Raw genomic sequence first — 25,613 nt, forward strand, 5'->3', positions numbered from 1 at the left:
ACCTTATCATATGTATCTATATACTGTATTTGTCTTTTTCCAGAAGACACTCGGGAGAGAGTTCTGGGCTGGCAATCCTGAGGACGGCCTTAATGTGATGGACACAACATCACCATCATCACCATGGGGTAAGTAATGTGGCATAAAATACTTAGCCTGAATCTGATCATGCCTAGACAAGCAGGCAAATCCAAACTGAGAAACATTCTACAAAGCAACTGGCCTGACCTCTCCTAAAATGTCAGCGTCATGACAAATCAGAGCAGGCTATGAGGCTCAGCATCATGCATCTAGATGCAAAGCTTGGCCCCTTACTGGATCCTGGATGAAAAAAGTAATTAATACACTATAAAGAATATTAGTGGCAGAGAGGGATATTCGAGTTTACATTGTATATTAGATAACAGTAGCAGTGTTAATTTCCTATTGTGATTATGTAAGACAAAATCTATATGTTAACACGTCATTATGTATAAAACTTAATCTTTACTGAGTCAAACTATATATATATATATATATACACACACACACTCTATATATAGTCATTTATATTTGTGTGTATAACGATGTTAACACATAGATAAACATAAACATGGTACTGAAAATAAAGCAAACATGGCAAAATGTTAAATTAATTGCAGTTCTGCCCTAAGTCTGAAATTATTCTACAATAAGAAGCTAAGGACCCTTTTAACATTGTGTAAAGTAAGCAAATAAGTACAATATAAAATATTCTTTACAAAGTGATTGGGTTGAAGTGAAGGAGTCAGACTCCTGTGTATGTAACTAAATGAGCTAAAAGAAGATAGACTGCTCATTTGTTTGTCTTTTTAAATAGAACTGAGGACACTGTCCCCTTTTAAAAATGTATACATGAGACAAAGAGACTGACCAGTGATGAATATTATCATCCAATATGACTTCACTCATACATCTCTTTAAAAAGTTATTGGGGTTACAAAAAGAGTGCAACTCTACCAGAATATGGTTCAGCAACCCCCAGCCTTATTGCATGAGGATGCACACTCCATTTTTTACACACCTGTGTGCATCCTGCAAGAAGATGGTGGGTTCTTTTCCCTTCTTAAATGCAGTTGGCTTGTCCAGTTGGAAAAAACTCACCTTTGAATCCAGTCTTCTCAGAGAACAAACTTACTGACAACAGAGCCTATCTGTTTTACTTTGGCAAGTTCTCTCTTAGCCCAACTCAGCCACTGGAAAAAAGCACTTCTGTCCTCCTGCCACGATCCTCTCAGCTCCACAAATCACCCAGCCCATGGCCGGGTGGGTACTATAATTTGGGTGCTTTCATGGGCACACCGCCTTTTCGCCAGTCTTGACAGGCCTAAATAATTAATGCTTCTAAGCACCCGGGGCTCTGCGTCTCACCACTAAAATATGCAACTTAGTTTCACATACTTTGCTTAAGGGAAAAATCCTGCAGTAGGAAATAGTAGAGTACTAAAACTCCATTTTTTTGGAATTTATAGACTTTACAAAGGCATGTAATATTTTTTCATATGCTGTGCTATCATTTATGGTCCCAACAGTCCACTAGCTCTCACTTGGAGAAAGAGACTCGGACGCAGAGACTGCTCGCCATCACTGACGTGTGGTGGAGCCGGGAAAACAGCGCCCAGTATTGCCGCCTTTTTCACAGTTTGAGTGAGTTCTCTAGTCTCAATGCCCTCATCATCTGCCTTCCTCAGTCTCTTCAGGAATCTTTCCCCATTCCCGACAGCCCTGGCCTTCCCAGCACCAGGAGCCACACTGCTCGGCCTCAGTCACCTCCACGCAGCAGCAGTTCCCTGGGAGGCTACAGCTTAGACACACGCATCGTTACTTCTTTGATGTCCAACTTCCGAATATTCCTGACCGTGGTCCCCTAATCTTCCACCCTAAAACTCACTGACACCTCTGACCTTTCCTTTTTGACTAGGCATTTCGCCTCTACAGTCTACTCTCATGGAAGATCTGAAGCATAAAATGAATTCAACACACCATGGTCCCAGGCAACAGAGCTTTAAGTGTGAATCAGACTCATGTTTCTTCCTTTCTGTGAGGTAAGGTCAGGAGGGTCAAGGGAACCCAGTTTAGGACCCGGCGGGGGGGGGGGGGGGAAGCATGGGGGTGACTCACTGCAGGCTCTTAAGAGGAAGAGAAAGGAGGGGGATGGACCGATAAGCAGATGGCTGGCCACCCCTGACATGGTCATTCGAACAATGGATTCATTACCACTTCAAAGTGCTTTACTTGTTCTGACCTTCTTTTATCTGCCTCATGAACTACTGGTTTTCTTAGAACACAGTCCCAGGGAGAGAACACCACTGAAGAACGACACCAGGCCATACTGACCATTTCCTCAACACACTTTTTCCCCGTGTAACTCGATAATATTCCAACGGGGTCTCTTCACTGTCCTCAAGCCATATTCATTTTCAGTATTACCTGACCTTTTCTTTCACTGGGCAAAAAAATCTCCAACTTCCCTTCTCTTAGCTGAAAATGCTTTCTCAGAAGTGGCTAATGCATGTAACAGTGACCCACTGAGCTGTAATATATTTTCAGTGTGACTGAGCCCTTTACCCCATTTGACCTACTGCCCACATCATCTTCCTTCAACCTAAGCCTGCTGATGCAGCTGGACCACAGTGACTCCATTTTGTCACCTCCACCATCAGCCCCACCCCCGACATGCTTGAGCTTTAGCCTCCTCACAAGGAACATACCCAAGCCGGATAAGTTCCCTCTCAACTTTCTGAAAACAGGAAGAATGCCTTTTGCTGACTGACAGATGGTTACTGGTCAGGAAACCTCTGGGGCAAGAGAAGCCCCCAGTTTCCATCCTTGCAGACATGCTCTGGCCGCTTTAGGTCCCCCTGCACCGCTTTCCGAGGCAGGGAGTGCAGCCGTGAATGCTTTGGGATCGCCGTTCACCTGAGCCTGCCTGTGTGTAAGTTACTGCAATAAACTTCGTATTTCTGTTTTACAGAGTTGCCTGTTTCATCCCTCGGTCTTAAAGTTCCTTCTCAGTTTGGAGGCTATTACTTTATTCTCCAGCTTCCAACACTGCTCCGCACTACTTCACTACCCCATCACCCAAACGGAGGTCCTCTCCAGGGTACTGTATTCAGGCACCTTTGTTGTCTATTGCTCATCTCTCGCCTTTCAGCTATCAGTTCTGTGGAGGTCTCTCTCCAGTCTCTGCAGACTGCCTGTTGACCACTTCCTCAAACACAGTACTTCCACATTCAAAAGGATCACCACCTTCTTCCAACCAGCTCTTCTCCCCTCATTTCCTTTCCTCCACATTTTCCCGCCAGTGCCCTGGCCTTGGGTACCCTATTTTCAATTAAGTCTCATAGTCATCTCCTCCCATCCCAGACATCTCTCAAGCACGGGTCCTCAGAACCCCCATACCTTGCCCTTTGTGATTGCCTCCTAACTAGTCTCCGCTGATAAACAGTGTACTTTAGGACAGAGAAAGCTGCTGGAATCCTTTCTTTTTAAGGTATTTCTTACCTGCTAAGTGACTTTTAGTGGCCCCCTGACAGACACTGACCAAACATCTCTGTCCAACAGTCATGTCACTATAATGTGACCCCAACCTTCTTCTGTAGCCTTCCTTCCCCCCACTTCCTGCTTGGACCCTATCATCTTTCTACTAACTGGACCACTGGCTCTTTCCAGCCCACAGCCCTGGTCTCTAAATTTTCAATTACACTACCCTTTTTTTGGCGTATGCCCAGTTCCTATTCCATCGTCCAGAACCCTTCACAAATATCAGTTCCTCAAAAAAGCCGCCTCTGGTCTCCAAAATCCACGAAAGTTTAATACCATGCTGCCTTGTGTTGAGTAACTGAATAGCCAGCCCTTTGAGGGCTGGAACAGTGTCTCTCATCTTTGTACCCCTAAGGCATTTACGACAATGCCTGATCCAGAACTGATACTGGATAATTTACTGGATGATTAAAACCTCTGAGCAAACAGTGCACCATTTCCAGCCCTTAAGAGAGAACAAACTCCAAGGGCAGCAAAGACGGACACTCACCCATGGATTCTGAAGTTTGACTGCCAACCACCCGGAGCAGCATAGGCTGACTGCTGTCGGACCTCTGAAGAGAGGTAGAAGGGGAGGACACTGTTGTACCGTTCACCTTGGCCTCTGCCTGGGGCTAAGGCATCCAAAAGAAAATAGAATTATTTTTCATAATAAACACACAAATATATAAATATAAACGTATTATAGATACTCAAGACTCAGAAATTATGAGCTTTCCTACTTAGAAACCTCCCAAAGATGGTTAAAATAGGGAAATTTCACTGGTGATAAGATCTATGGATACTGTCTTTGTACCTTAATTGTGTCCCCTTACAAGTTTGAAAAACATCACAGCTACAGTGGAATAAGATACATAAAAGTCATGAGAACAACTGAAAGACTTAGAAGGTCAGGGGAGAATGGTGAAATCATATGAGGCCACAAAAATGTAATGGAGAATTCCTATTTCTATGAAGTATTAACTAATAAGATGGAGAGAATATACTTCAAAATTTAAAATTCCCGGAAAACTCAGGACTATGTACAGGTAAGGTAGGGCCTCCTACAATGCAATAATAGCCTGCTGCATTTTTCATGGAGACTTAAAAAATTATGTTTTAGGGATTATCAAAAGAAAAAACCCAAAGACATACCAGAAAATAAGACTAATTGCAAAAAAGAGTTCCACTTCAAGAGGTAGAATTTTCACTTTTACATAACTAGTGGAAACCTTTCGGTATTTTTTTCCAACATGAATTTTCAATCGGTCAAATACACATTTATGCAGGAAATAATCTGGAGTAAATATAAAAAGACATGCTAGTTTTCCTACTTTTTTTTTATGTCCCTGATATGTAGCACTTTGCTAGCACATACCAAGGTACTGAACGAACTGATGCTCGCTGCATTTCTGAAAAGGACTCAGAGTTCTACATTATAGTTTTAAGAGAGGAAAGTAAATTTTGGTGACTATCTCGTGTTAGAGAGCTGCGGGTCTCACTTGCTCCAGGAGCTGCCTGAGCCTGTGTAGCTGTGACTCCAGCTGTTTGTTGTGGTCTTCTAGGATCTGCATCCTGGCTTCCAGGCGGCCTTTGTGTTGACGCAGCAGCTTGGCCTCAGCAATGAGCTCAGCATCCCGGGGACTCTGGGGAGAGGTGGGCATCATTTCAGGAGGGGACGGCAGTGGGGACAGGCCTTTATGTTCATGCTGCTGCTTGAGACGATCATATTCTGCTTGCAGATTCCTGTTTGGCATCAAAGAAGTACAAAAAAAAAAAAGAAAGAAAAGGAAAAAACCCTGAATATCATCACCAGATTTCTTATAAAATGGCAGAGAGATATATCTGACCACCACCAAACACAGTAGCAAGCAAAAGAGAGGCACTTAATGAATGGTTTTTATGATGACGATTTTAGCAATGCTAGGGAAAAAAACACTTGAAGCATCTGGTGTGTGTGAGGGGAGATGCTTTTCAATCTTTGATTTATACTAAAAGCCTTATGAGTGCTATGTTTACATAATGAAGCAGCAAAGGAGTTCATCATTTTGTAAATATTTCCTAATAACGTCATAAGATTATAATTCTTATACCTCTATCAATCAACACTTTGGTTTACTTAAAAAAATCGACTATTTTCAACAGCAATGTATAAGAACATAGTAAGAGTGTACCCATGTACCAGCCACACGGCTTTACTAAATTTAACTTTTGCCATATTTCCTTCAAAAATTTTTGAAGACATAAAATATGATAGTTCAAGCAGAAGCTTCTCCATATACTCTCCCTAAAATGGTACCAGTCCCCCCACCACCCATGTCCCCAAGGAGATAATGCCATCCTGAATTCTATGTCCATCATTACCATGAGTGCATCCACAAACCCTAGGTTGAACTTAATAGAGATGCTGATATTCGGCTTTTTTTTAACCTACAAAAATGGCCATTTCACGTGATTAAATCTAATAGCATCATTTTGCGTGTTCTTAAACTTTATGTTTAAGAACTTTAAGAAGGTACATACCATTCTAAGAGTTGGTTTTTGCCTTCAAGACCGTTTTGGAGATTTATCCATGTTGATACATAATAGTTCATGATTTTACCTGCTGTAAGATATTATTCTGCTGCTTGAATATGCCAACAACATTCTCCTGTCAATGAACATTAGGTTGTTTCCAATTTTTCACTATTACAAACAAGGACGCAATAAACTTCCTTCTACCTGTCTCCTTGGGTACCTGTTTAAGAGATTCTTTACAAAATATACATAGATGTGAAATTGTTGGGTTCTAGCAACATCTTCAACATTGCTACAGATCACCAAATTGCTCCCCCAAGTGGCTTTATACCAATTCATTCTCCCACCAGAAATGAGTGTCTCCATTTGGCCACATCTTCATCATATACTTTGTGTTACCAAACACTGAAGTTTCGGGTCATGGGTGCATTTTAATGAGCAGATCTCTGATTACTGATGAGGCTGAACTTCTTTCATGTTAAATGGCTTCTCATGTTTCCTTAATCTATTTCCCTACGGGATTGTCTTTGTCTTATTCCACTTCTGGATGTGTTCTATATGCTTATCCTTTGCCAGTTAATGTGCACAGCAAATATCTCCTACCCGTGTGTTAGCACAGCTTATCTTTAGTCATAGCGTCCTACTGCACAATATTTTTTAATTTCAAAAGAGTCCTCCATGTTTTCTGGTTTTTATGTTTTGTTTAAGAAAATCTTCCTTACACTTATACTTTGAAGGTTAAAATTTTGTTCTTCACATTTAGGACTTTAATTTACCCAGAATCTTCTGTGCTTGGTGTGAACATAAAATCTTATTTTGCCCCCCGCACAAAGATAACTTCCTAAGCTAGCCCATTTAATTGTACAGTCCACCTTTCCCCCACTGATTTCTATGGTATTTCTACAATACATGCAGCATCCAGAAGTACACTAGTGTGCTTCTGAGCAATTGTCTTCTGCTCGTTTATCTGTGTCCCTGTGCAGATTCCACACTATGTATTTAAATACACTGCTGTCTGGCAGGCCCTGTCAGTCCCACTTGTTCTGCCTCCAAATTGTCTTGGCTCTTCAGACCTCTCTGATTATCCCTATGATTTTAGTGTCAAAATTTCCTATTTCAGGAGAATCCTTGTTGAAATCTGGGGCTTGAATCACATTGAATGTATAAATTAAACTGGGAAGAACTGACTTCGTGTTATTGAGTCTTCACATCCAGGAACGTGGTGAAGCTCTTCAGTTATTCTAGTCTCCTTGTATGTCCGTTAATGTTCTGTAACTTACTGTGGATTTTCCTGTAGCTTTTCAGTTTGAATGCTTAAGTCATTTCTTTTTTATTTTTATGCTTCTTAATAAATACATTTAGGGTTATAGATTTCCTTCTTGCTTTAGAATTGCTGAGAATGCATTTCCGATTAAGGACACTTCTGTCTTTTGATACCCAGTGACTGATTAGAACTCTTGATATGTTTCTTCTAGTTATAAGTACCAAAATAAGAGGAAAGATTTCTGTTCTTCACAGATGACATTTTATCAGGTGAGAGAATGTCCTATCCACAAATGTGGGAGATGTCTATCTACAAGAAAAGACATGCGAGGCAAGTGGTGGGTCGGCAAGAAGAGTTTTCCCATTGTCCAGTCTGAGAAAGGAAGACAGTCTCATAACCAGGTTTCCTGTTAGTGACATGGGATTTTCTGTTGTTTTGTACCTGGAATGAACATTCCACAGGGGATGGCTTGTCTTCCAAGAGGCCCAGTTTTAAAATGGTCAGTCTCTACATGGAAGATTTTATGTCAATCCAATCTGTGCTGTCTTTTGTTTGTTTAAAGCTCTACCCTGAACCTAAAGTTACAAGTTTTCTAGGAATTTGTTTAAAGTCATGCAGGAAAATCTATGATCTTTTCCATTTACAGGAAATGTAATCTCCTATCTGTATTGATTAAAATCCTACTTGCTATCAATCTTCAAGGAGAGTTATATGTGCAGTTTGTTTCACAGCAATCTGCGTTGACAAAGCAGCAATAAGAAATTTATCAAAATAAGTTTTCCCTTGGCCAGATTCTGCACATTGGTCCTCTGGGTGTGAACCAATGTAAGTAGTTGTTCACATTAATTACATCCCATTTCTGACCACTTAAATGATAATTACCTAAATGTTGTCATGAATCTGAAGCAGAATCCAGTGTTGACAAGGTTTCATTTGATAGGAATTATCTTTTACTTTTTTTCCCTTGAAGTCTTGACTATAAGAAATCCACCTTCACTGAAATATCTCAACTGATTGATAACATCTTTTTATGGACTCCTCTTCAGAATTCTTCTATCAGATCGGGTGACCCACGAAATCCTTTTTGAAAACTGTCTTTTTTTTTTTTTTTTTTTGGAAAACGGTGTCTTTAGACATGGACTTCAGGATAGTACAACAAATGATTATTGTCTTCCTGCCTGCTTTTCACAGGGTCGCTGACAGGAGACTACCTTTTCTAGAGAGGTCTTCCTCTGGCTCAGGTTTTTCCACACAGCTCTCCTTTACTGAGTTATTTCTAAGTGTCCTTGTTTAGAAACCACGGTTTAGCATATACAACACACTGCATTTCTGTTACGTTTTCCCGTGAAAAATGTAACATTTGAACTCAGCCAGGGCTTCCCAAAGCTGAGCTGTAAAGAATACCAATTGCTCTACACAGGCCTTCCCAGATGTTTAAAATTTCTCTCTGGAGACCGTTTCCTTAAAGGCTCACATCACTCCAGTTCTGGAAGATTCTCAGCTCTTACAGCTTCACATACTGCTTCTCTGCATCTCCATTCTCTTCTTCTGAAAGTTCTACCAGGTATATTTTCAAGCCTTGTGGTCAATCCCCCATTTTTACTTATTACCCATTTCTGTTTATCTTTTCTTTTTAAATATTATATAAAGTCCTCAGAATCATCTTTTAATTTCCTTTGACTGGGTCCAGCCGAGAATTTATCCTGTCCTTTGAGTGCAGTAGCTTCACTGATTATAGTTCTTATTTCCAAAAATGTCTTTCAGATCCATCTGTTCTTCATTGCTTTGTTTCTTAATTTCTTGTTATCTTAATAAATAGTATTTCCTTAAGTATGTCTTAGAGGATCTTAAACATCCTTACAATTTTGGTTGTATTCTTCTATCATTTTATTTTCATCTAGGCTTCATTCAACTTTGGATAGTCAACTTGGAGGGACTGTCTTAAGTCTTCGAGTTTTGAGTTTTACTATCGGAGATACCTCTGCACCCATGGGCGGAATTACAACCTCAAAACCCAGCAGATGGCTGTTCTGGTCTACGTGGCATCATGGCAAGGCACGCAGTGGCCAGAATTACGCGTTCACCAACCGCCTACCTGTGATCACTGCGACTGAGCAAAAGGATGGGTGAGATGTAACTTTTGATCCTAATGGTGAATCAGTATCCATCAAGTCCAGAGAAGTGTGTTGGGGAAATCAGGCCCATAAGTTAATTGAGACCTTTTGGGAAAGTTCATACGTATAGACAGCAACTTAGGAAGGTATGCAGGACTTACTGCACTCATGTAAAAATGAAATTTGCTTTCTGCTTCCAGCAAAAACTCTCCTCTGTCCTTCCCCTAGGGCTTGAACCCAGGACCTCCTGCTTGCCAGCCCTGCTCTCTGCCCCTGAGCTACAGGCTCTCGCTAGCTACCTCAGTTTCCCCGAGTCAAGTCAGGTTTATCTCCCCCAGCTGAGGGAGGATGCTGGGTCTCTGGTTCCTCACCTGCAACCCAGGCTGAGGCACCAGGGATTCAGCATCCTTCGTTAGTTGAGGAGATAAAGGTGAGTGAGGGGAAACTCAGGTAAGTAGCGAGAGCCTGTAGGTCAGGGGTAGAGAGCTAGGGCTAGCAAGCAGGAGGTTGTAGGTTCGAGCCGGCAGAGAGGCAGAGAGGCAGAGAGGCAGAGAGGCAGAGAGGCAGAGAGGCAGAGAGGCAGAGAGGCAGAGAGGCAGAGAGGCAGAGAGGCAGAGAGGCAGAGAGGCAGAGAGGCAGAGAGGCAGAGAGGCAGAGAGGCAGAGAGGCAGAGAGGCAGAGAGGCAGAGAGGCAGAGAGGCAGAGAGGCAGAGAGGCAGAGAGGCAGAGAGGCAGAGAGGCAGAGAGGCAGAGAGGCAGAGAGGCAGAGAGGCAGAGAGGCAGAGAGGCAGAGAGGCAGAGAGGCAGAGAGGCAGAGAGGCAGAGAGGCAGAGAGGCAGAGAGGCAGAGAGGCAGAGAGGCAGAGAGGCAGAGAGGCAGAGAGGCAGAGAGGCAGAGAGGCAGAGAGGCAGAGAGGCAGAGAGGCAGAGAGGCAGAGAGGCAGAGAGGCAGAGAGGCAGAGAGGCAGAGAGGCAGAGAGGCAGAGAGGCAGAGAGGCAGAGAGGCAGAGAGGCAGAGAGGCAGAGAGGCAGAGAGGCAGAGAGGCAGAGAGGCAGAGAGGCAGAGAGGCAGAGAGGCAGAGAGGCAGAGAGGCAGAGAGGCAGAGAGGCAGAGAGGCAGAGAGGCAGAGAGGCAGAGAGGCAGAGAGGCAGAGAGGCAGAGAGGCAGAGAGGCAGAGAGGCAGAGAGGCAGAGAGGCAGAGAGGCAGAGAGGCAGAGAGGCAGAGAGGCAGAGAGGCAGAGAGGCAGAGAGGCAGAGAGGCAGAGAGGCAGAGAGGCAGAGAGGCAGAGAGGCAGAGAGGCAGAGAGGCAGAGAGGCAGAGAGGCAGAGAGGCAGAGAGGCAGAGAGGCAGAGAGGCAGAGAGGCAGAGAGGCAGAGAGGCAGAGAGGCAGAGAGGCAGAGAGGCAGAGAGGCAGAGAGGCAGAGAGGCAGAGAGGCAGAGAGGCAGAGAGGCAGAGAGGCAGAGAGGCAGAGAGGCAGAGAGGCAGAGAGGCAGAGAGGCAGAGAGGCAGAGAGGCAGAGAGGCAGAGAGGCAGAGAGGCAGAGAGGCAGAGAGGCAGAGAGGCAGAGAGGCAGAGAGGCAGAGAGGCAGAGAGGCAGAGAGGCAGAGAGGCAGAGAGGCAGAGAGGCAGAGAGGCAGAGAGGCAGAGAGGCAGAGAGGCAGAGAGGCAGAGAGGCAGAGAGGCAGAGAGGCAGAGAGGCAGAGAGGCAGAGAGGCAGAGAGGCAGAGAGGCAGAGAGGCAGAGAGGCAGAGAGGCAGAGAGGCAGAGAGGCAGAGAGGCAGAGAGGCAGAGAGGCAGAGAGGCAGAGAGGCAGAGAGGCAGAGAGGCAGAGAGGCAGAGAGGCAGAGAGGCAGAGAGGCAGAGAGGCAGAGAGGCAGAGAGGCAGAGAGGCAGAGAGGCAGAGAGGCAGAGAGGCAGAGAGGCAGAGAGGCAGAGAGGCAGAGAGGCAGAGAGGCAGAGAGGCAGAGAGGCAGAGAGGCAGAGAGGCAGAGAGGCAGAGAGGCAGAGAGGCAGAGAGGCAGAGAGGCAGAGAGGCAGAGAGGCAGAGAGGCAGAGAGGCAGAGAGGCAGAGAGGCAGAGAGGCAGAGAGGCAGAGAGGCAGAGAGGCAGAGAGGCAGAGAGGCAGAGAGGCAGAGAGGCAGAGAGGCAGAGAGGCAGAGAGGCAGAGAGGCAGAGAGGCAGAGAGGCAGAGAGGCAGAGAGGCAGAGAGGCAGAGAGGCAGAGAGGCAGAGAGGCAGAGAGGCAGAGAGGCAGAGAGGCAGAGAGGCAGAGAGGCAGAGAGGCAGAGAGGCAGAGAGGCAGAGAGGCAGAGAGGCAGAGAGGCAGAGAGGCAGAGAGGCAGAGAGGCAGAGAGGCAGAGAGGCAGAGAGGCAGAGAGGCAGAGAGGCAGAGAGGCAGAGAGGCAGAGAGGCAGAGAGGCAGAGAGGCAGAGAGGCAGAGAGGCAGAGAGGCAGAGAGGCAGAGAGGCAGAGAGGCAGAGAGGCAGAGAGGCAGAGAGGCAGAGAGGCAGAGAGGCAGAGAGGCAGAGAGGCAGAGAGGCAGAGAGGCAGAGAGGCAGAGAGGCAGAGAGGCAGAGAGGCAGAGAGGCAGAGAGGCAGAGAGGCAGAGAGGCAGAGAGGCAGAGAGGCAGAGAGGCAGAGAGGCAGAGAGGCAGAGAGGCAGAGAGGCAGAGAGGCAGAGAGGCAGAGAGGCAGAGAGGCAGAGAGGCAGAGAGGCAGAGAGGCAGAGAGGCAGAGAGGCAGAGAGGCAGAGAGGCAGAGAGGCAGAGAGGCAGAGAGGCAGAGAGGCAGAGAGGCAGAGAGGCAGAGAGGCAGAGAGGCAGAGAGGCAGAGAGGCAGAGAGGCAGAGAGGCAGAGAGGCAGAGAGGCAGAGAGGCAGAGAGGCAGAGAGGCAGAGAGGCAGAGAGGCAGAGAGGCAGAGAGGCAGAGAGGCAGAGAGGCAGAGAGGCAGAGAGGCAGAGAGGCAGAGAGGCAGAGAGGCAGAGAGGCAGAGAGGCAGAGAGGCAGAGAGGCAGAGAGGCAGAGAGGCAGAGAGGCAGAGAGGCAGAGAGGCAGAGAGGCAGAGAGGCAGAGAGGCAGAGAGGCAGAGAGGCAGAGAGGCAGAGAGGCAGAGAGGCAGAGAGGCAGAGAGGCAGAGAGGCAGAGAGGCAGAGAGGCAGAGAGGCAGAGAGGCAGAGAGGCAGAGAGGCAGAGAGGCAGAGAGGCAGAGAGGCAGAGAGGCAGAGAGGCAGAGAGGCAGAGAGGCAGAGAGGCAGAGAGGCAGAGAGGCAGAGAGGCAGAGAGGCAGAGAGGCAGAGAGGCAGAGAGGCAGAGAGGCAGAGAGGCAGAGAGGCAGAGAGGCAGAGAGGCAGAGAGGCAGAGAGGCAGAGAGGCAGAGAGGCAGAGAGGCAGAGAGGCAGAGAGGCAGAGAGGCAGAGAGGCAGAGAGGCAGAGAGGCAGAGAGGCAGAGAGGCAGAGAGGCAGAGAGGCAGAGAGGCAGAGAGGCAGAGAGGCAGAGAGGCAGAGAGGCAGAGAGGCAGAGAGGCAGAGAGGCAGAGAGGCAGAGAGGCAGAGAGGCAGAGAGGCAGAGAGGCAGAGAGGCAGAGAGGCAGAGAGGCAGAGAGGCAGAGAGGCAGAGAGGCAGAGAGGCAGAGAGGCAGAGAGGCAGAGAGGCAGAGAGGCAGAGAGGCAGAGAGGCAGAGAGGCAGAGAGGCAGAGAGGCAGAGAGGCAGAGAGGCAGAGAGGCAGAGAGGCAGAGAGGCAGAGAGGCAGAGAGGCAGAGAGGCAGAGAGGCAGAGAGGCAGAGAGGCAGAGAGGCAGAGAGGCAGAGAGGCAGAGAGGCAGAGAGGCAGAGAGGCAGAGAGGCAGAGAGGCAGAGAGGCAGAGAGGCAGAGAGGCAGAGAGGCAGAGAGGCAGAGAGGCAGAGAGGCAGAGAGGCAGAGAGGCAGAGAGGCAGAGAGGCAGAGAGGCAGAGAGGCAGAGAGGCAGAGAGGCAGAGAGGCAGAGAGGCAGAGAGGCAGAGAGGCAGAGAGGCAGAGAGGCAGAGAGGCAGAGAGGCAGAGAGGCAGAGAGGCAGAGAGGCAGAGAGGCAGAGAGGCAGAGAGGCAGAGAGGCAGAGAGGCAGAGAGGCAGAGAGGCAGAGAGGCAGAGAGGCAGAGAGGCAGAGAGGCAGAGAGGCAGAGAGGCAGAGAGGCAGAGAGGCAGAGAGGCAGAGAGGCAGAGAGGCAGAGAGGCAGAGAGGCAGAGAGGCAGAGAGGCAGAGAGGCAGAGAGGCAGAGAGGCAGAGAGGCAGAGAGGCAGAGAGGCAGAGAGGCAGAGAGGCAGAGAGGCAGAGAGGCAGAGAGGCAGAGAGGCAGAGAGGCAGAGAGGCAGAGAGGCAGAGAGGCAGAGAGGCAGAGAGGCAGAGAGGCAGAGAGGCAGAGAGGCAGAGAGGCAGAGAGGCAGAGAGGCAGAGAGGCAGAGAGGCAGAGAGGCAGAGAGGCAGAGAGGCAGAGAGGCAGAGAGGCAGAGAGGCAGAGAGGCAGAGAGGCAGAGAGGCAGAGAGGCAGAGAGGCAGAGAGGCAGAGAGGCAGAGAGGCAGAGAGGCAGAGAGGCAGAGAGGCAGAGAGGCAGAGAGGCAGAGAGGCAGAGAGGCAGAGAGGCAGAGAGGCAGAGAGGCAGAGAGGCAGAGAGGCAGAGAGGCAGAGAGGCAGAGAGGCAGAGAGGCAGAGAGGCAGAGAGGCAGAGAGGCAGAGAGGCAGAGAGGCAGAGAGGCAGAGAGGCAGAGAGGCAGAGAGGCAGAGAGGCAGAGAGGCAGAGAGGCAGAGAGGCAGAGAGGCAGAGAGGCAGAGAGGCAGAGAGGCAGAGAGGCAGAGAGGCAGAGAGGCAGAGAGGCAGAGAGGCAGAGAGGCAGAGAGGCAGAGAGGCAGAGAGGCAGAGAGGCAGAGAGGCAGAGAGGCAGAGAGGCAGAGAGGCAGAGAGGCAGAGAGGCAGAGAGGCAGAGAGGCAGAGAGGCAGAGAGGCAGAGAGGCAGAGAGGCAGAGAGGCAGAGAGGCAGAGAGGCAGAGAGGCAGAGAGGCAGAGAGGCAGAGAGGCAGAGAGGCAGAGAGGCAGAGAGGCAGAGAGGCAGAGAGGCAGAGAGGCAGAGAGGCAGAGAGGCAGAGAGGCAGAGAGGCAGAGAGGCAGAGAGGCAGAGAGGCAGAGAGGCAGAGAGGCAGAGAGGCAGAGAGGCAGAGAGGCAGAGAGGCAGAGAGGCAGAGAGGCAGAGAGGCAGAGAGGCAGAGAGGCAGAGAGGCAGAGAGGCAGAGAGGCAGAGAGGCAGAGAGGCAGAGAGGCAGAGAGGCAGAGAGGCAGAGAGGCAGAGAGGCAGAGAGGCAGAGAGGCAGAGAGGCAGAGAGGCAGAGAGGCAGAGAGGCAGAGAGGCAGAGAGGCAGAGAGGCAGAGAGGCAGAGAGGCAGAGAGGCAGAGAGGCAGAGAGGCAGAGAGGCAGAGAGGCAGAGAGGCAGAGAGGCAGAGAGGCAGAGAGGCAGAGAGGCAGAGAGGCAGAGAGGCAGAGAGGCAGAGAGGCAGAGAGGCAGAGAGGCAGAGAGGCAGAGAGGCAGAGAGGCAGAGAGGCAGAGAGGCAGAGAGGCAGAGAGGCAGAGAGGCAGAGAGGCAGAGAGGCAGAGAGGCAGAGAGGCAGAGAGGCAGAGAGGCAGAGAGGCAGAGAGGCAGAGAGGCAGAGAGGCAGAGAGGCAGAGAGGCAGAGAGGCAGAGAGGCAGAGAGGCAGAGAGGCAGAGAGGCAGAGAGGCAGAGAGGCAGAGAGGCAGAGAGGCAGAGAGGCAGAGAGGCAGAGAGGCAGAGAGGCAGAGAGGCAGAGAGGCAGAGAGGCAGAGAGGCAGAGAGGCAGAGAGGCAGAGAGGCAGAGAGGCAGAGAGGCAGAGAGGCAGAGAGGCAGAGAGGCAGAGAGGCAGAGAGGCAGAGAGGCAGAGAGGCAGAGAGGCAGAGAGGCAGAGAGGCAGAGAGGCAGAGAGGCAGAGAGGCAGAGAGGCAGAGAGGCAGAGAGGCAGAGAGGCAGAGAGGCAGAGAGGCAGAGAGGCAGAGAGGCAGAGAGGCAGAGAGGCAGAGAGGCAGAGAGGCAGAGAGGCAGAGAGGCAGAGAGGCAGAGAGGCAGAGAGGCAGAGAGGCAGAGAGGCAGAGAGGCAGAGAGGCAGAGAGGCAGAGAGGCAGAGAGGCAGAGAGGCAGAGAGGCAGAGAGGCAGAGAGGCAGAGAGGCAGAGAGGCAGAGAGGCAGAGAGGCAGAGAGGCAGAGAGGCAGAGAGGCAGAGAGGCAGAGAGGCAGAGAGGCAGAGAGGCAGAGAGGCAGAGAGGCAGAGAGGCAGAGAGGCAGAGAGGCAGAGAGGCAGAGAGGCAGAGAGGCAGAGAGGCAGAGAGGCAGAGAGGCAGAGAGGCAGAGAGGCAGAGAGGCAGAGAGGCAGAGAGGCAGAGAGGCAGAGAGGCAGAGAGGCAGAGAGGCAGAGAGGCAGAGAGGCAGAGAGGCAGAGAGGCAGAGAGGCAGAGAGGCAGAGAGGCAGAGAGGCAGAGAGGCAGAGAGGCAGAGAGGCAGAGAGGCAGAGAGGCAGAGAGGCAGAGAGGCAGAGAGGCAGAGAGGCAGAGAGGCAGAGAGGCAGAGAGGCAGAGAGGCAGAGAGGCAGAGAGGCAGAGAGGCAGAGAGGCAGAGAGGCAGAGAGGCAGAGAGGCAGAGAGGCAGAGAGGCAGAGAGGCAGAGAGGCAGAGAGGCAGAGAGGCAGAGAGGCAGAGAGGCAGAGAGGCAGAGAGGCAGAGAGGCAGAGAGGCAGAGAGGCAGAGAGGCAGAGAGGCAGAGAGGCAGAGAGGCAGAGAGGCAGAGAGGCAGAGAGGCAGAGAGGCAGAGAGGCAGAGAGGCAGAGAGGCAGAGAGGCAGAGAGGCAGAGAGGCAGAGAGGCAGAGAGGCAGAGAGGCAGAGAGGCAGAGAGGCAGAGAGGCAGAGAGGCAGAGAGGCAGAGAGGCAGAGAGGCAGAGAGGCAGAGAGGCAGAGAGGCAGAGAGGCAGAGAGGCAGAGAGGCAGAGAGGCAGAGAGGCAGGCAGTCCTTCCTTCCTCTCCTTCTGAACTCGCTTTTGTCTGGAGCTACGTCTTATCTTGGTAACTTGCTGATCCTGCATTGAGCGATACGAAGGCACTGACTGCTAATTTCATCTCCAGGCAGCGTGGTTCAGGTGCTTGTTTCAAGGCTGTGATGCTCCCCTTCTCAACCACCACACTCCTCACTTCTTTTCCAGGCTCTACTCATTAGGTCCATGGCTACATGTAAGCTGTAGTCCCCTACCACAGTCCAAATTTTTTTTTTCATTTTCCTTTCAAGTATAAGTGAGTATGAGTATGTGTCTCTCCAGATGTGTTTTTGTGGGGCCCTGATTTCAAATTCCTGGCTCTGTGTCACCACCTGGTGAGAAGAATTTAATCCCTGTTACTAGAGCAGGAGTTGACAGTCCACCAAGGTAGCCCCACACACTGCTCACCATGTCCTGTTGCCCATACCTCCCCATTTCTGGCCCACAGAGATGTTCATCTTGTTTTGCAGCTCTGCTGTGGTGTTCTCAGTTTTTTTCCCACTCCATATATTACACACTACTTGATAAACGGCAGGAGCAGAAGAAGATGCCTTAAATTGAAAACTTAACGGTATGTTCATCAGAAGTCTACCAGGACATGTTGATTATGTAGATGTCTGGGCAAGGTTCCCTTAGTACTCATTCAAATCTCAATTTACCAGAACAGGGTTCAATGAGCCAAACAAGTCCCGTTTCCTAAACAAATATGTGACAAACATACACTTTCTATTATGCTCAATAACAAACTTGATTTTGAGGAACTAGTTTTTCCTCCTGAAGCTCTCAGGCAGGACAAGCTGTTAGGTTAAAGGTTTGAAAAGCCAGAAATAGCACGAGAAATAGCACAAAAGAAATATCTCGGCCAGAAACCAAGTAAAATACAAAGTTCTTTAAGTCTAAATTCTCTTTTACAGGTATTTATCAATTTTCATGAAGATTATCAACAAAAATTAATGTTCAAAGGGTTGAACTAGAGAGAACGTTTACTAAACATTTCCTAATACATGTGGTCATCGTTATAGAGCTGTGTTAGGGGTTACAGAATGAAGCCATTTAGCCCTTATGAATTAAGTTGTCTCCTTATATTTAAAAACATCTATGTCAAGACCTTTTCAAGTATATCATAATGCTAGTTTTTTGGGATGCAGTATTTATAAAGCACATAGGGGATATCATTCCCACAAAAGATCAGTGAGATACTTAACAGTGTTCCAAGGTGAGTGGTTTGAAACCTTAACCACAAGTGCACAATCTGCTCATTATAACAGTCGGCTGTCAATTTATATTGCTACCAATATATATTTCGCTATTCTTGAAGTTACACATGTACATTTCACCCCTGTTGATTCTCTAAGTGTTGGAATGTATTTGTGGAGTCATATCAATACACAGGAATATATGTCAGGGATCAGACAACTACTCCACGGAGAATATATTTACGTTCTTGATTATCTTGTAAATCATATTTCTCTGGTAGCTCCCTAAAGAACACTAATTCAAATTCACTTCACATGGCGTCTGCCACCACAATTTCTTCCTGTAACCACTCTTGCTAAAGAAAAAGTCTGCCATTCATTATTAATTTCTTATTCTCCATAGAGCTTACAAAAATCCCTCCATTCTACAACTATGTGGCTCTATCTGATTCATTTTGTGTCATCACATGTATAAGCGTGGTTGTCCAGATACAAAGTTACGTTCATTTTTCTCAACTAGCTAATGGATATAAGAGATGACTCAAATTGGCCTTACCTCTACCTGCTGAAAACATGACAGCATCTGGCCCGGCTAGCAGTCACAACTACCTACATGCTAGCTATAATAAAGAACATTACTTCAATCTTTGTGTAATCCTCTTAATTTACAGATGTCATGTGTTTTCATTGTAGGTTTTCTACCCTTTAAATGAAATGTCCCTACTGCGTGTAATTATATACTTGTATGAGGATCACTTTCCAGTGATCAAGGTTTTCTTAATAGTCTTATATATTAAACTGTATATTAAAGCATGAACACGCACACAGGATCTTTTTCATAAAGTGGGAACAACTACAAAGGTTTGCATCTAAAAAGATGAGACCCAGAGAAGTCCAGCTTTAGCCTGATGCAGTATTAAAAACAGCTAAATCATATCCACCAATCTGGATTCAGGCAAATGTAGTAAATCATACAGAACTATTACAGCAACTATAAATCTAGCAAATTAGCACTTTCTAAAAAAAAGAGGAAGACAAATTTCACAAGCATGAGGTATTTAAAAAACTGGAAATTGCACAGCGCCTTTTCCAATTATAATTAAAATATTTAAAGCAATACTGTAAAATTGTATCAAACACAGTCAAAAATACCCCTAAACTAGATGGAAAGAGACATTAATATGCCTTGGCACTCCCATTGTTAATTAAGGAGATGCTCATAGGGTGGGAAGTAAAAGTATGCATATTTTAGGTCTGCCTTAAGCAAAATGGTAAAAATGGCAGGAACCCCCAGGCTCCTGTTTCTAATCCTTGTCTCTTAATATTGTCCTCTTTTAATGCATTCCGAGCTCTTAATTTCCAACCCCTTTCCTACTGAATAAACCTTACTGGGATTTTATAATAATGTACCATTTCTTCCAGTGATATCTGCGCTTTACAGGTGATGCTGAAGCATGTAAAGAAAAAATAACAATTTCTTTTTGGCACACTGCCCTTTTGGTGCCTTCTACCACCCATGGCTGAGGCGATAATTAGAATAGGGTTTGAGAGCATGGTTTTGGAGTCAGAAAGACCTTGACTGACAGCTAGGCTCTGTCCGTTGCTGAAGCCAGACAACCGACTTCCACACTCATCCCATCAGCAGGATCGGTGAGCCACTGTGCTCTGTATTCCACACGAACAACTCGGTGAGAACCAGACCCAACCCACTCTAAGCGTTCATAGTTGTTATGACTTCTTTCTCTATATATTCTGTACTTCTTAGATTTGGAATCTCGGGTGTGCTGAAAGCTTCTTACCAAAAGAAAGATGTATTGAGCTTGACAGAAAAAAAAAAAAATATATATATATATAGTGCTTAGAAACTGGTTCATCATTTGCTGTCTTTAATTCTAGCCCCCTGCCTCACCAGTCATTGTAGCTACCCCAGAATCTGGGAATTACTGTGTATGTTCCATCATCTGTGTTACAGTAAAGTGTATCACAGCTGAGCATCTGGGCCAAATGAAATCACTGAGGCAATAAGACCGCTAGGATGAGATTTCCTTAGATTTGACCAAATCTGCTAGGCATGTGACAAAGTTATCAATTTTGGTCCATAGCTTACTGCTGTAATAAACTGTTCAGACCAAGTCTACAGAGTTCATAGATATACTCTATGCTCAAGCTATGCCCTTGACGTATCTATCTATACCTTGTTCGAGTTCCACGAGACAGAACCTGAGAGTATTAACTGGCTTTAGGTATTTTTTATCTTCAATGACTGAGACTTTTCTTTTCCACAAATTCCTGATCAGAGACTAACACAGCCCTGTCTAATAATACATGTATTCATCAAAAGTTCACCACAAGAAGAGAAGAATGCATTAAAAAAAAGCAATCCTAACTGTGATACCTGAAAATAAGGAAGAGGAACAAAACCCAAGACAAAAAGGACACTGACTAGTCTTAACCATTCAAAAGGCACACTCTGATTGGGAAGGTTTCAGAAATAAGGAAGTGTAGTCCAGGAATAGTACCACTGGGGAAAGTGTGTTTCAGACAAATACAGTAAAACATCAGACTTTGTCTTTGCTCAGCAAAAAGCAGTAACAGTCTGCAGGAGAATCATAATTTTAAGCTTTGTGTGTCCCGGCTTGAGTCCCTCACGAGTAGTTAGACTTGGCCTTAAGTTCTCCCAGTAAATTTATCCTGATGGCCTGTTTTTCACTTCCTGGCATGCACTGCTGTGCACTTTTACCACATCTGATCCTATGGATTCCTCTATTACAGTGACAGAAACTACAGGATCATTTAAAAAAAGTAAGTCCTTATACTCAGACACAAATGTTCATGGCCACATTATCCATAATAGCCAATAAGTGAAAACAACTGAAATGTCCATTTACTGCTGGATGAATTTAAGAAATGTATTTCCAAATGACAGAGTATCATTCACTAACAAAAATGAAGTACTAATAAAGGCGACAACATGGGTATCCTTTTAAAATATTCTGCTATGTGACAGAAGCCAGCTACAGATATATTGTATGATTCTATTTCCATGAAATGTCCAGAATAAGCAAATCCATAGAAACAAAGTAGATCATTGATTGTCTAGGGCTGGGGTGGTATTGCTTTGGGAGAAATGGAGAGTGACTGAAATTGAGTATGGGGTTTCTTTTTTGGGTGAGGAAATTGTCCTAAAATTGATAATGTGACAATGGTTGCACAACTCTGTGAATAACTAGTGACTTACACACTTTAAATGAGTGAACTGTATGTTAATTACATCTTGATAAAGCTCTTATAAAAACAAGTTCTAGATTCAAAATCCTATTTCTCATGCTACAAAAGATATTTCCCCAGTGAGGTCAGTAACTTTCCAATGCTCTCTCCTACTATATGACAGAATCAAGTTCAACCCACGTACGTAAGGAAAAAATGGTGTGAATATGCCTGCAGACTTATCTACATAGACACTTCTCAGGATTTTCAGATGATGATTTTAAGAGCGAGCCTAAAAATAAGCCCAGAAAATGCTCAACTCTGGGTTAACTTAAACAACTTCAATGTTTCCAGTCGAATGGAAAATGATACAACAACCCAAAGAGGTATATTAAAGGATTTGTGGGAAGAACAACAACATAAGAAATGACAAAAACAAGAAGACAGGTGAAAGTCAGCCAAAAAATCCAGCAGGGAACAGGAAACCTCCAAAGGGCATTCATCCATTCACTTAATCAACACATATTTCTACACCCAGCACTAGAGAGAGAAAGATACGTAAGACATGGTCCCTTTTCCTTCAAGAGCTCACCGTCTGGCATATGGGACAAACCTCACACTAATGCAAAAGGACCGGGAACTATGCTCAGGGCTAAAGCTGGAACTATAGGTTATTCCTATCTTTGAAATAATCACCCTGATTTCCTAGGAAATTATAGAAAAAGGATCATATGGATTTACTTATAACCTGTAGTTAGCAGACAGAGTGGCACCAAAAGGTAACCCAGATTTTGGAGATACAGAAAAAGACCAACTTTAATTATTAACATAGTAAAAAAAAAAAAAAAAGGTAGTCATCTGCAGCAGTATTAACACAGCAGGAAATCATTTCTGACTGGGTACAGCCAACTACAGTCACGCACACCAGGAGGTCCTTGGTCTTCTTTCCACATGTATTCTCCTCCTAAGGAGGACCCTGTCCTTTCCCAAGGCTTCTAGCTCCTCTAAAGCCCATGACCCCATCTCCCCAGCCCATTACTCCTCAACCCAGACTTCCCTTCTAGACTCCAGATCTTTCTTTTTCAGTAGTCTCCTGGATGTCTCCATTAGCCATGGGTTCTGTGAACTTAAACTTGCTAAGCACCAAGTCACACAAGGTTGATTCACCGATCACTTACCTCTGAAACTTCAGTGCCAGACAAAGAATCAGCTTCCGCAAGTGGCATTACACAGGGCCACATACTAGCCACACATCTTTCAAACGTGTAGCTTAATCTGTCATGGAGATGAATGTTACCCCTGCATTCCTCTTAATATCTTCCCATGTGTTGATAACACACTTCTGTATCACAACCCAGGAGAGGCCTCAAGTAACAATTGGCCTTTGCATCTAACAACTTAAAAAGCAAAATCAAACAGTAACTGTGATAGAAACAAAAGTTGCTGTCTTTGGCATAGACATCCTTTGAAATTCAATCAATTACCAACAATTAAGCACTCCACATAGCAAGTTCACTTTGTAAAGTTACTGGTGGAAATTCTTTTTGGTAGTTTAATTACAAAGCCAGGCCACTCACAGTGGGATGTTCCATAAAAAAAACTACATAGAACTTTCTATTGTTATGAGAGATGATTTAACACATATCTTTAAATTTTCCAGACTAAATCATTTCGGTCTCTGGGTTTCTAGGACTTTACTACTAGAACAAATCAGAAGTGACTTTTGTGAGAAAAATCCAGGCTTCCTCTGCAGAGGCATTCGTACAGACTTGAATTTCTTACCAAAGTAAGATCTACAGAACATTAGAATTGGGCTGAGGACAAGTATGTGTAACCAACGCTGGGTTAAACAAAGCTAATCAAGTTTTTCCCGTACTCTTTAATGCAAATGCAGATGAATCAAGACTTTCCAATACAACCGTTTCCAAAGTTTATCCGTCTTTAGAATCAGTTTTCTTTAGATTATCTTAGAGGTATTCTGCAGAACACATTTTGGGCAACAGTGACCACCGTCTATGGAGAACTGTCATCATTTGTTTGGTCTTTAGTGGTAAGATAGCCACAATTAATAAAGGGCACTAGAGGCAGCCACATAAAATTTCCTTTGGTCTTTGTCATAAAAATACTGATAAGGACACTGGCCAGTAATCACACCAAGCATTAACACTGTTATGAGTCCAGGAATGCCTGAGTTTGAATCCAGGCCCCATTCCTTGCTAGCTGTATGACATGTCCTTCATACTCAGTGCCACGGAGTCTTTATTTGGGAAACAGCCTCTTCTTCATAGGGTTGTTGTGAGGATTAAATAAGATCTTACATGTACTCAAAACGGTTCCAGTCCATAGCAAGCAGTCAAATGACAGCTATTTGTTTTTTACTGTTATTTAGAGCCAAGAAAACTATGGTGTTTCCTTAGAAAACTGCATGCTTCTTTCACCCAACATTGAGAGAGAGACAAATCACTGCTTCCTCTTCTCCCCCTGGCTGCAGGGAACCTCAGACCAAATTTTAAACACAATTATATCAACTAAGCCAATCTCTACTATGTTCACTGATTTACTAATTATATTTCAGGAATCTTACTGCTAGGCTTGCTTTCTTCTTCTTTTTTTTATTTAAATTCCTTCTTGGAAAGTGAATACATAAAATCAGCATAGGACATTTCCACTTGAATCTCCTTGGGCAAACAGAACTCAGTATGCCTAAAATACATAGTTCTTTTTCTCTATCCATTGACCTCGGCTAATCAGTAGCTTTTCTTGTGTGTTCTATGTTGTTTTGCTTTTTAATGATTATTTCCCAGTTCCCTCATTAAACAATTTCGTAACACGCAGTTCATCCCTTTCCCACCTCCCCTGGCCTCATTCATTCAGTGGCCTTCCCGTTTCTTCATCCCTTCCTCACTTGCCTAAGACATTCTTAGTTCAGAACCTGTCCATCTTCCAATGAATGATTCCACTTTCCTTCTACCAATCTCCACGGCTTTAGCTCCCTGCCTGTAATTACTTTTCTCAATCATCCCCACCTCAAAAAACCTTCACTGATCAACTGCTTATAAAATAAAATCCAAACTCCTTTGTCTGACACATGAAGCCATTTAAACAGTGGGACTGCACCTACCACACCACTACTCTCTTGATCCTTTCATCTTGTGCTCTGGCCCCACATTGCTCGCTGCCCCAGCAGTCTGGAAAGCTCATCCTTACCCTCTACTCTCGCAGTCTGGAAAACTCCTATTCAATCTTTATCTTCAACTCTCTTTGTAAAAGTCTCTCCGATCCCTCAGACAGAATTAATCCTTCACCTCTGTGCCCCTCGATCACTTGTAACACTGGGTTCTAATTAGTTCTTTATATTTTAATGCCTTTTTATTAAATTTTGAGCTCCATGAGGGTAAGAACTAATCTTGTTCCTTTACATACTCCTGGCAGGTTGAAAAACCTGTTAAGCATTCACTAATTATCTGTTGAAGTGAATGGAATGATATCCTCAGGCCTGGAAAGTAACTAAGGAAACTTAACAGTACAGTCAATTCTATTATAGCAGGATGGTCTGGTAATAAAAGCCAAGAGGAGGATGAGGGTCTTCATGGAAGATCTAAAAAGGGAAACTGGATTTTAAGAATTTCAGCTTTTATCCAGCCTATTCTAGGAAGATGGCAGCTGTCCCAGTAAGTTGTGAATATTATTCTCATTAGAGGGGTACTCTGGTTTCCCTGTGATATGAAGTAGTCTTCATAACTATCCAATCTCCTAGGCCAAGATCCAGGCTCAGTAGACAATTTTATTTTGGTTTTCATCTCCAGGACATCTAAGACAGAGGACTCTAGAATGGAGTGACAACTCCAGTCTTTAAAAAATATATACATTCCCCATCTAAATAGATTTACTATTTGTACTTAAACCTCTCGCTGTTGCCCCAAAAAGATTTAATGCAACATAAATACACTTAGTATAACAAGACAGTTAAAAAGAGGGAGAATTTGGATAAAGGGGGAAATAAATTGCCATTCTGGGTAATCTATTTACATCCATGAATTGGATAGGATGAACTGGTCCCCTCCAGCTGTGATTAACTCTGGATAGACTGAAGGAGATCTAAGTATCGGATTGGTTAGTTAGAAACTGAGCCTCTGAAACATGGTGACCCCAGCCCGAGTAACTGCCGTCCCCGCCTGGGGAGAGCTGAGGCGCTTGCCTCATGCACAGCTTATTAAATGCAATGGGTAGGCCCTTCCGCTTCCCTCCATACAGTGGCTTCTCTTGCCATGAAAGAGCCTGGCGGTCTGCTTTCTGAGGGGAAACTAGCTCCCTTTATCTAAAAAGGCTCTGCATCGAGTGACTTCGGGTCCTGGAGGTTTTATCATCGACAGTGTGGAAAATTACCTGAAAAGAGCGAGGGTGGAGAAATCCCCCTCCTGGTCATGTCCTGGAAAAAAAGATTACAACAAAAAACCATCCTTCCCCAAATGACTAAGGTAACACTCAAGGATGCCCCCACTGCTGACCAAAGACAAGGCTAGACACGAATCCTACTAATTCCCATCCTTTGCCTAATAAAGGATTACCTGAACTGTTTCATTCCCATTGATCAACTGGACAAAATGCTTGTTAATCAAACTGTGGCTAAGCGTCCCTCCTTCCTCCGGGCCTCTGACCTTTGGCCCACTCTCAGCCTGGCCCCGGATGCCGGCCCTCCTGAGAGCTG

At 46.1% G+C, this 25,613-nt stretch overlaps 1 protein-coding gene and 1 long non-coding RNA gene across 7 annotated transcripts in view; one reads left to right on the top strand and one right to left on the bottom strand.

Annotated features, from left to right (window-relative positions):
- LOC116278278 (uncharacterized) overlaps positions 1-2,012 on the top strand; it is a 58,159-nt gene extending 56,147 nt beyond the window's left edge. The window contains exons 2-3 of the long non-coding RNA XR_004187664.2: positions 44-128; positions 1,940-2,012. This is a non-coding gene — a long non-coding RNA (uncharacterized lncRNA). The remainder of the gene's footprint in view (positions 1-43; positions 129-1,939) is intronic.
- DMD (dystrophin) overlaps positions 1-25,613 on the bottom strand; it is a 1,854,428-nt gene that overhangs the window by 28,658 nt on the left and 1,800,157 nt on the right. For all 6 annotated transcript variants that reach the window (XM_031673322.2, XM_072956638.1, XM_072956635.1 and 3 more), the window contains 2 exons: positions 5,043-5,286; positions 4,052-4,175 (listed from right to left, as the gene is read on the bottom strand). In XM_031673322.2, the coding sequence (XP_031529182.2) occupies positions 4,052-4,175; positions 5,043-5,286 (368 nt within the window). The remainder of the gene's footprint in view (positions 1-4,051; positions 4,176-5,042; positions 5,287-25,613) is intronic.

The sequence above is a fragment of the Vicugna pacos genome, chromosome X (genome assembly GCF_048564905.1).
Source record: "Vicugna pacos chromosome X, VicPac4, whole genome shotgun sequence".
NCBI classification, from domain to species: Eukaryota; Metazoa; Chordata; class Mammalia; order Artiodactyla; family Camelidae; genus Vicugna; species Vicugna pacos.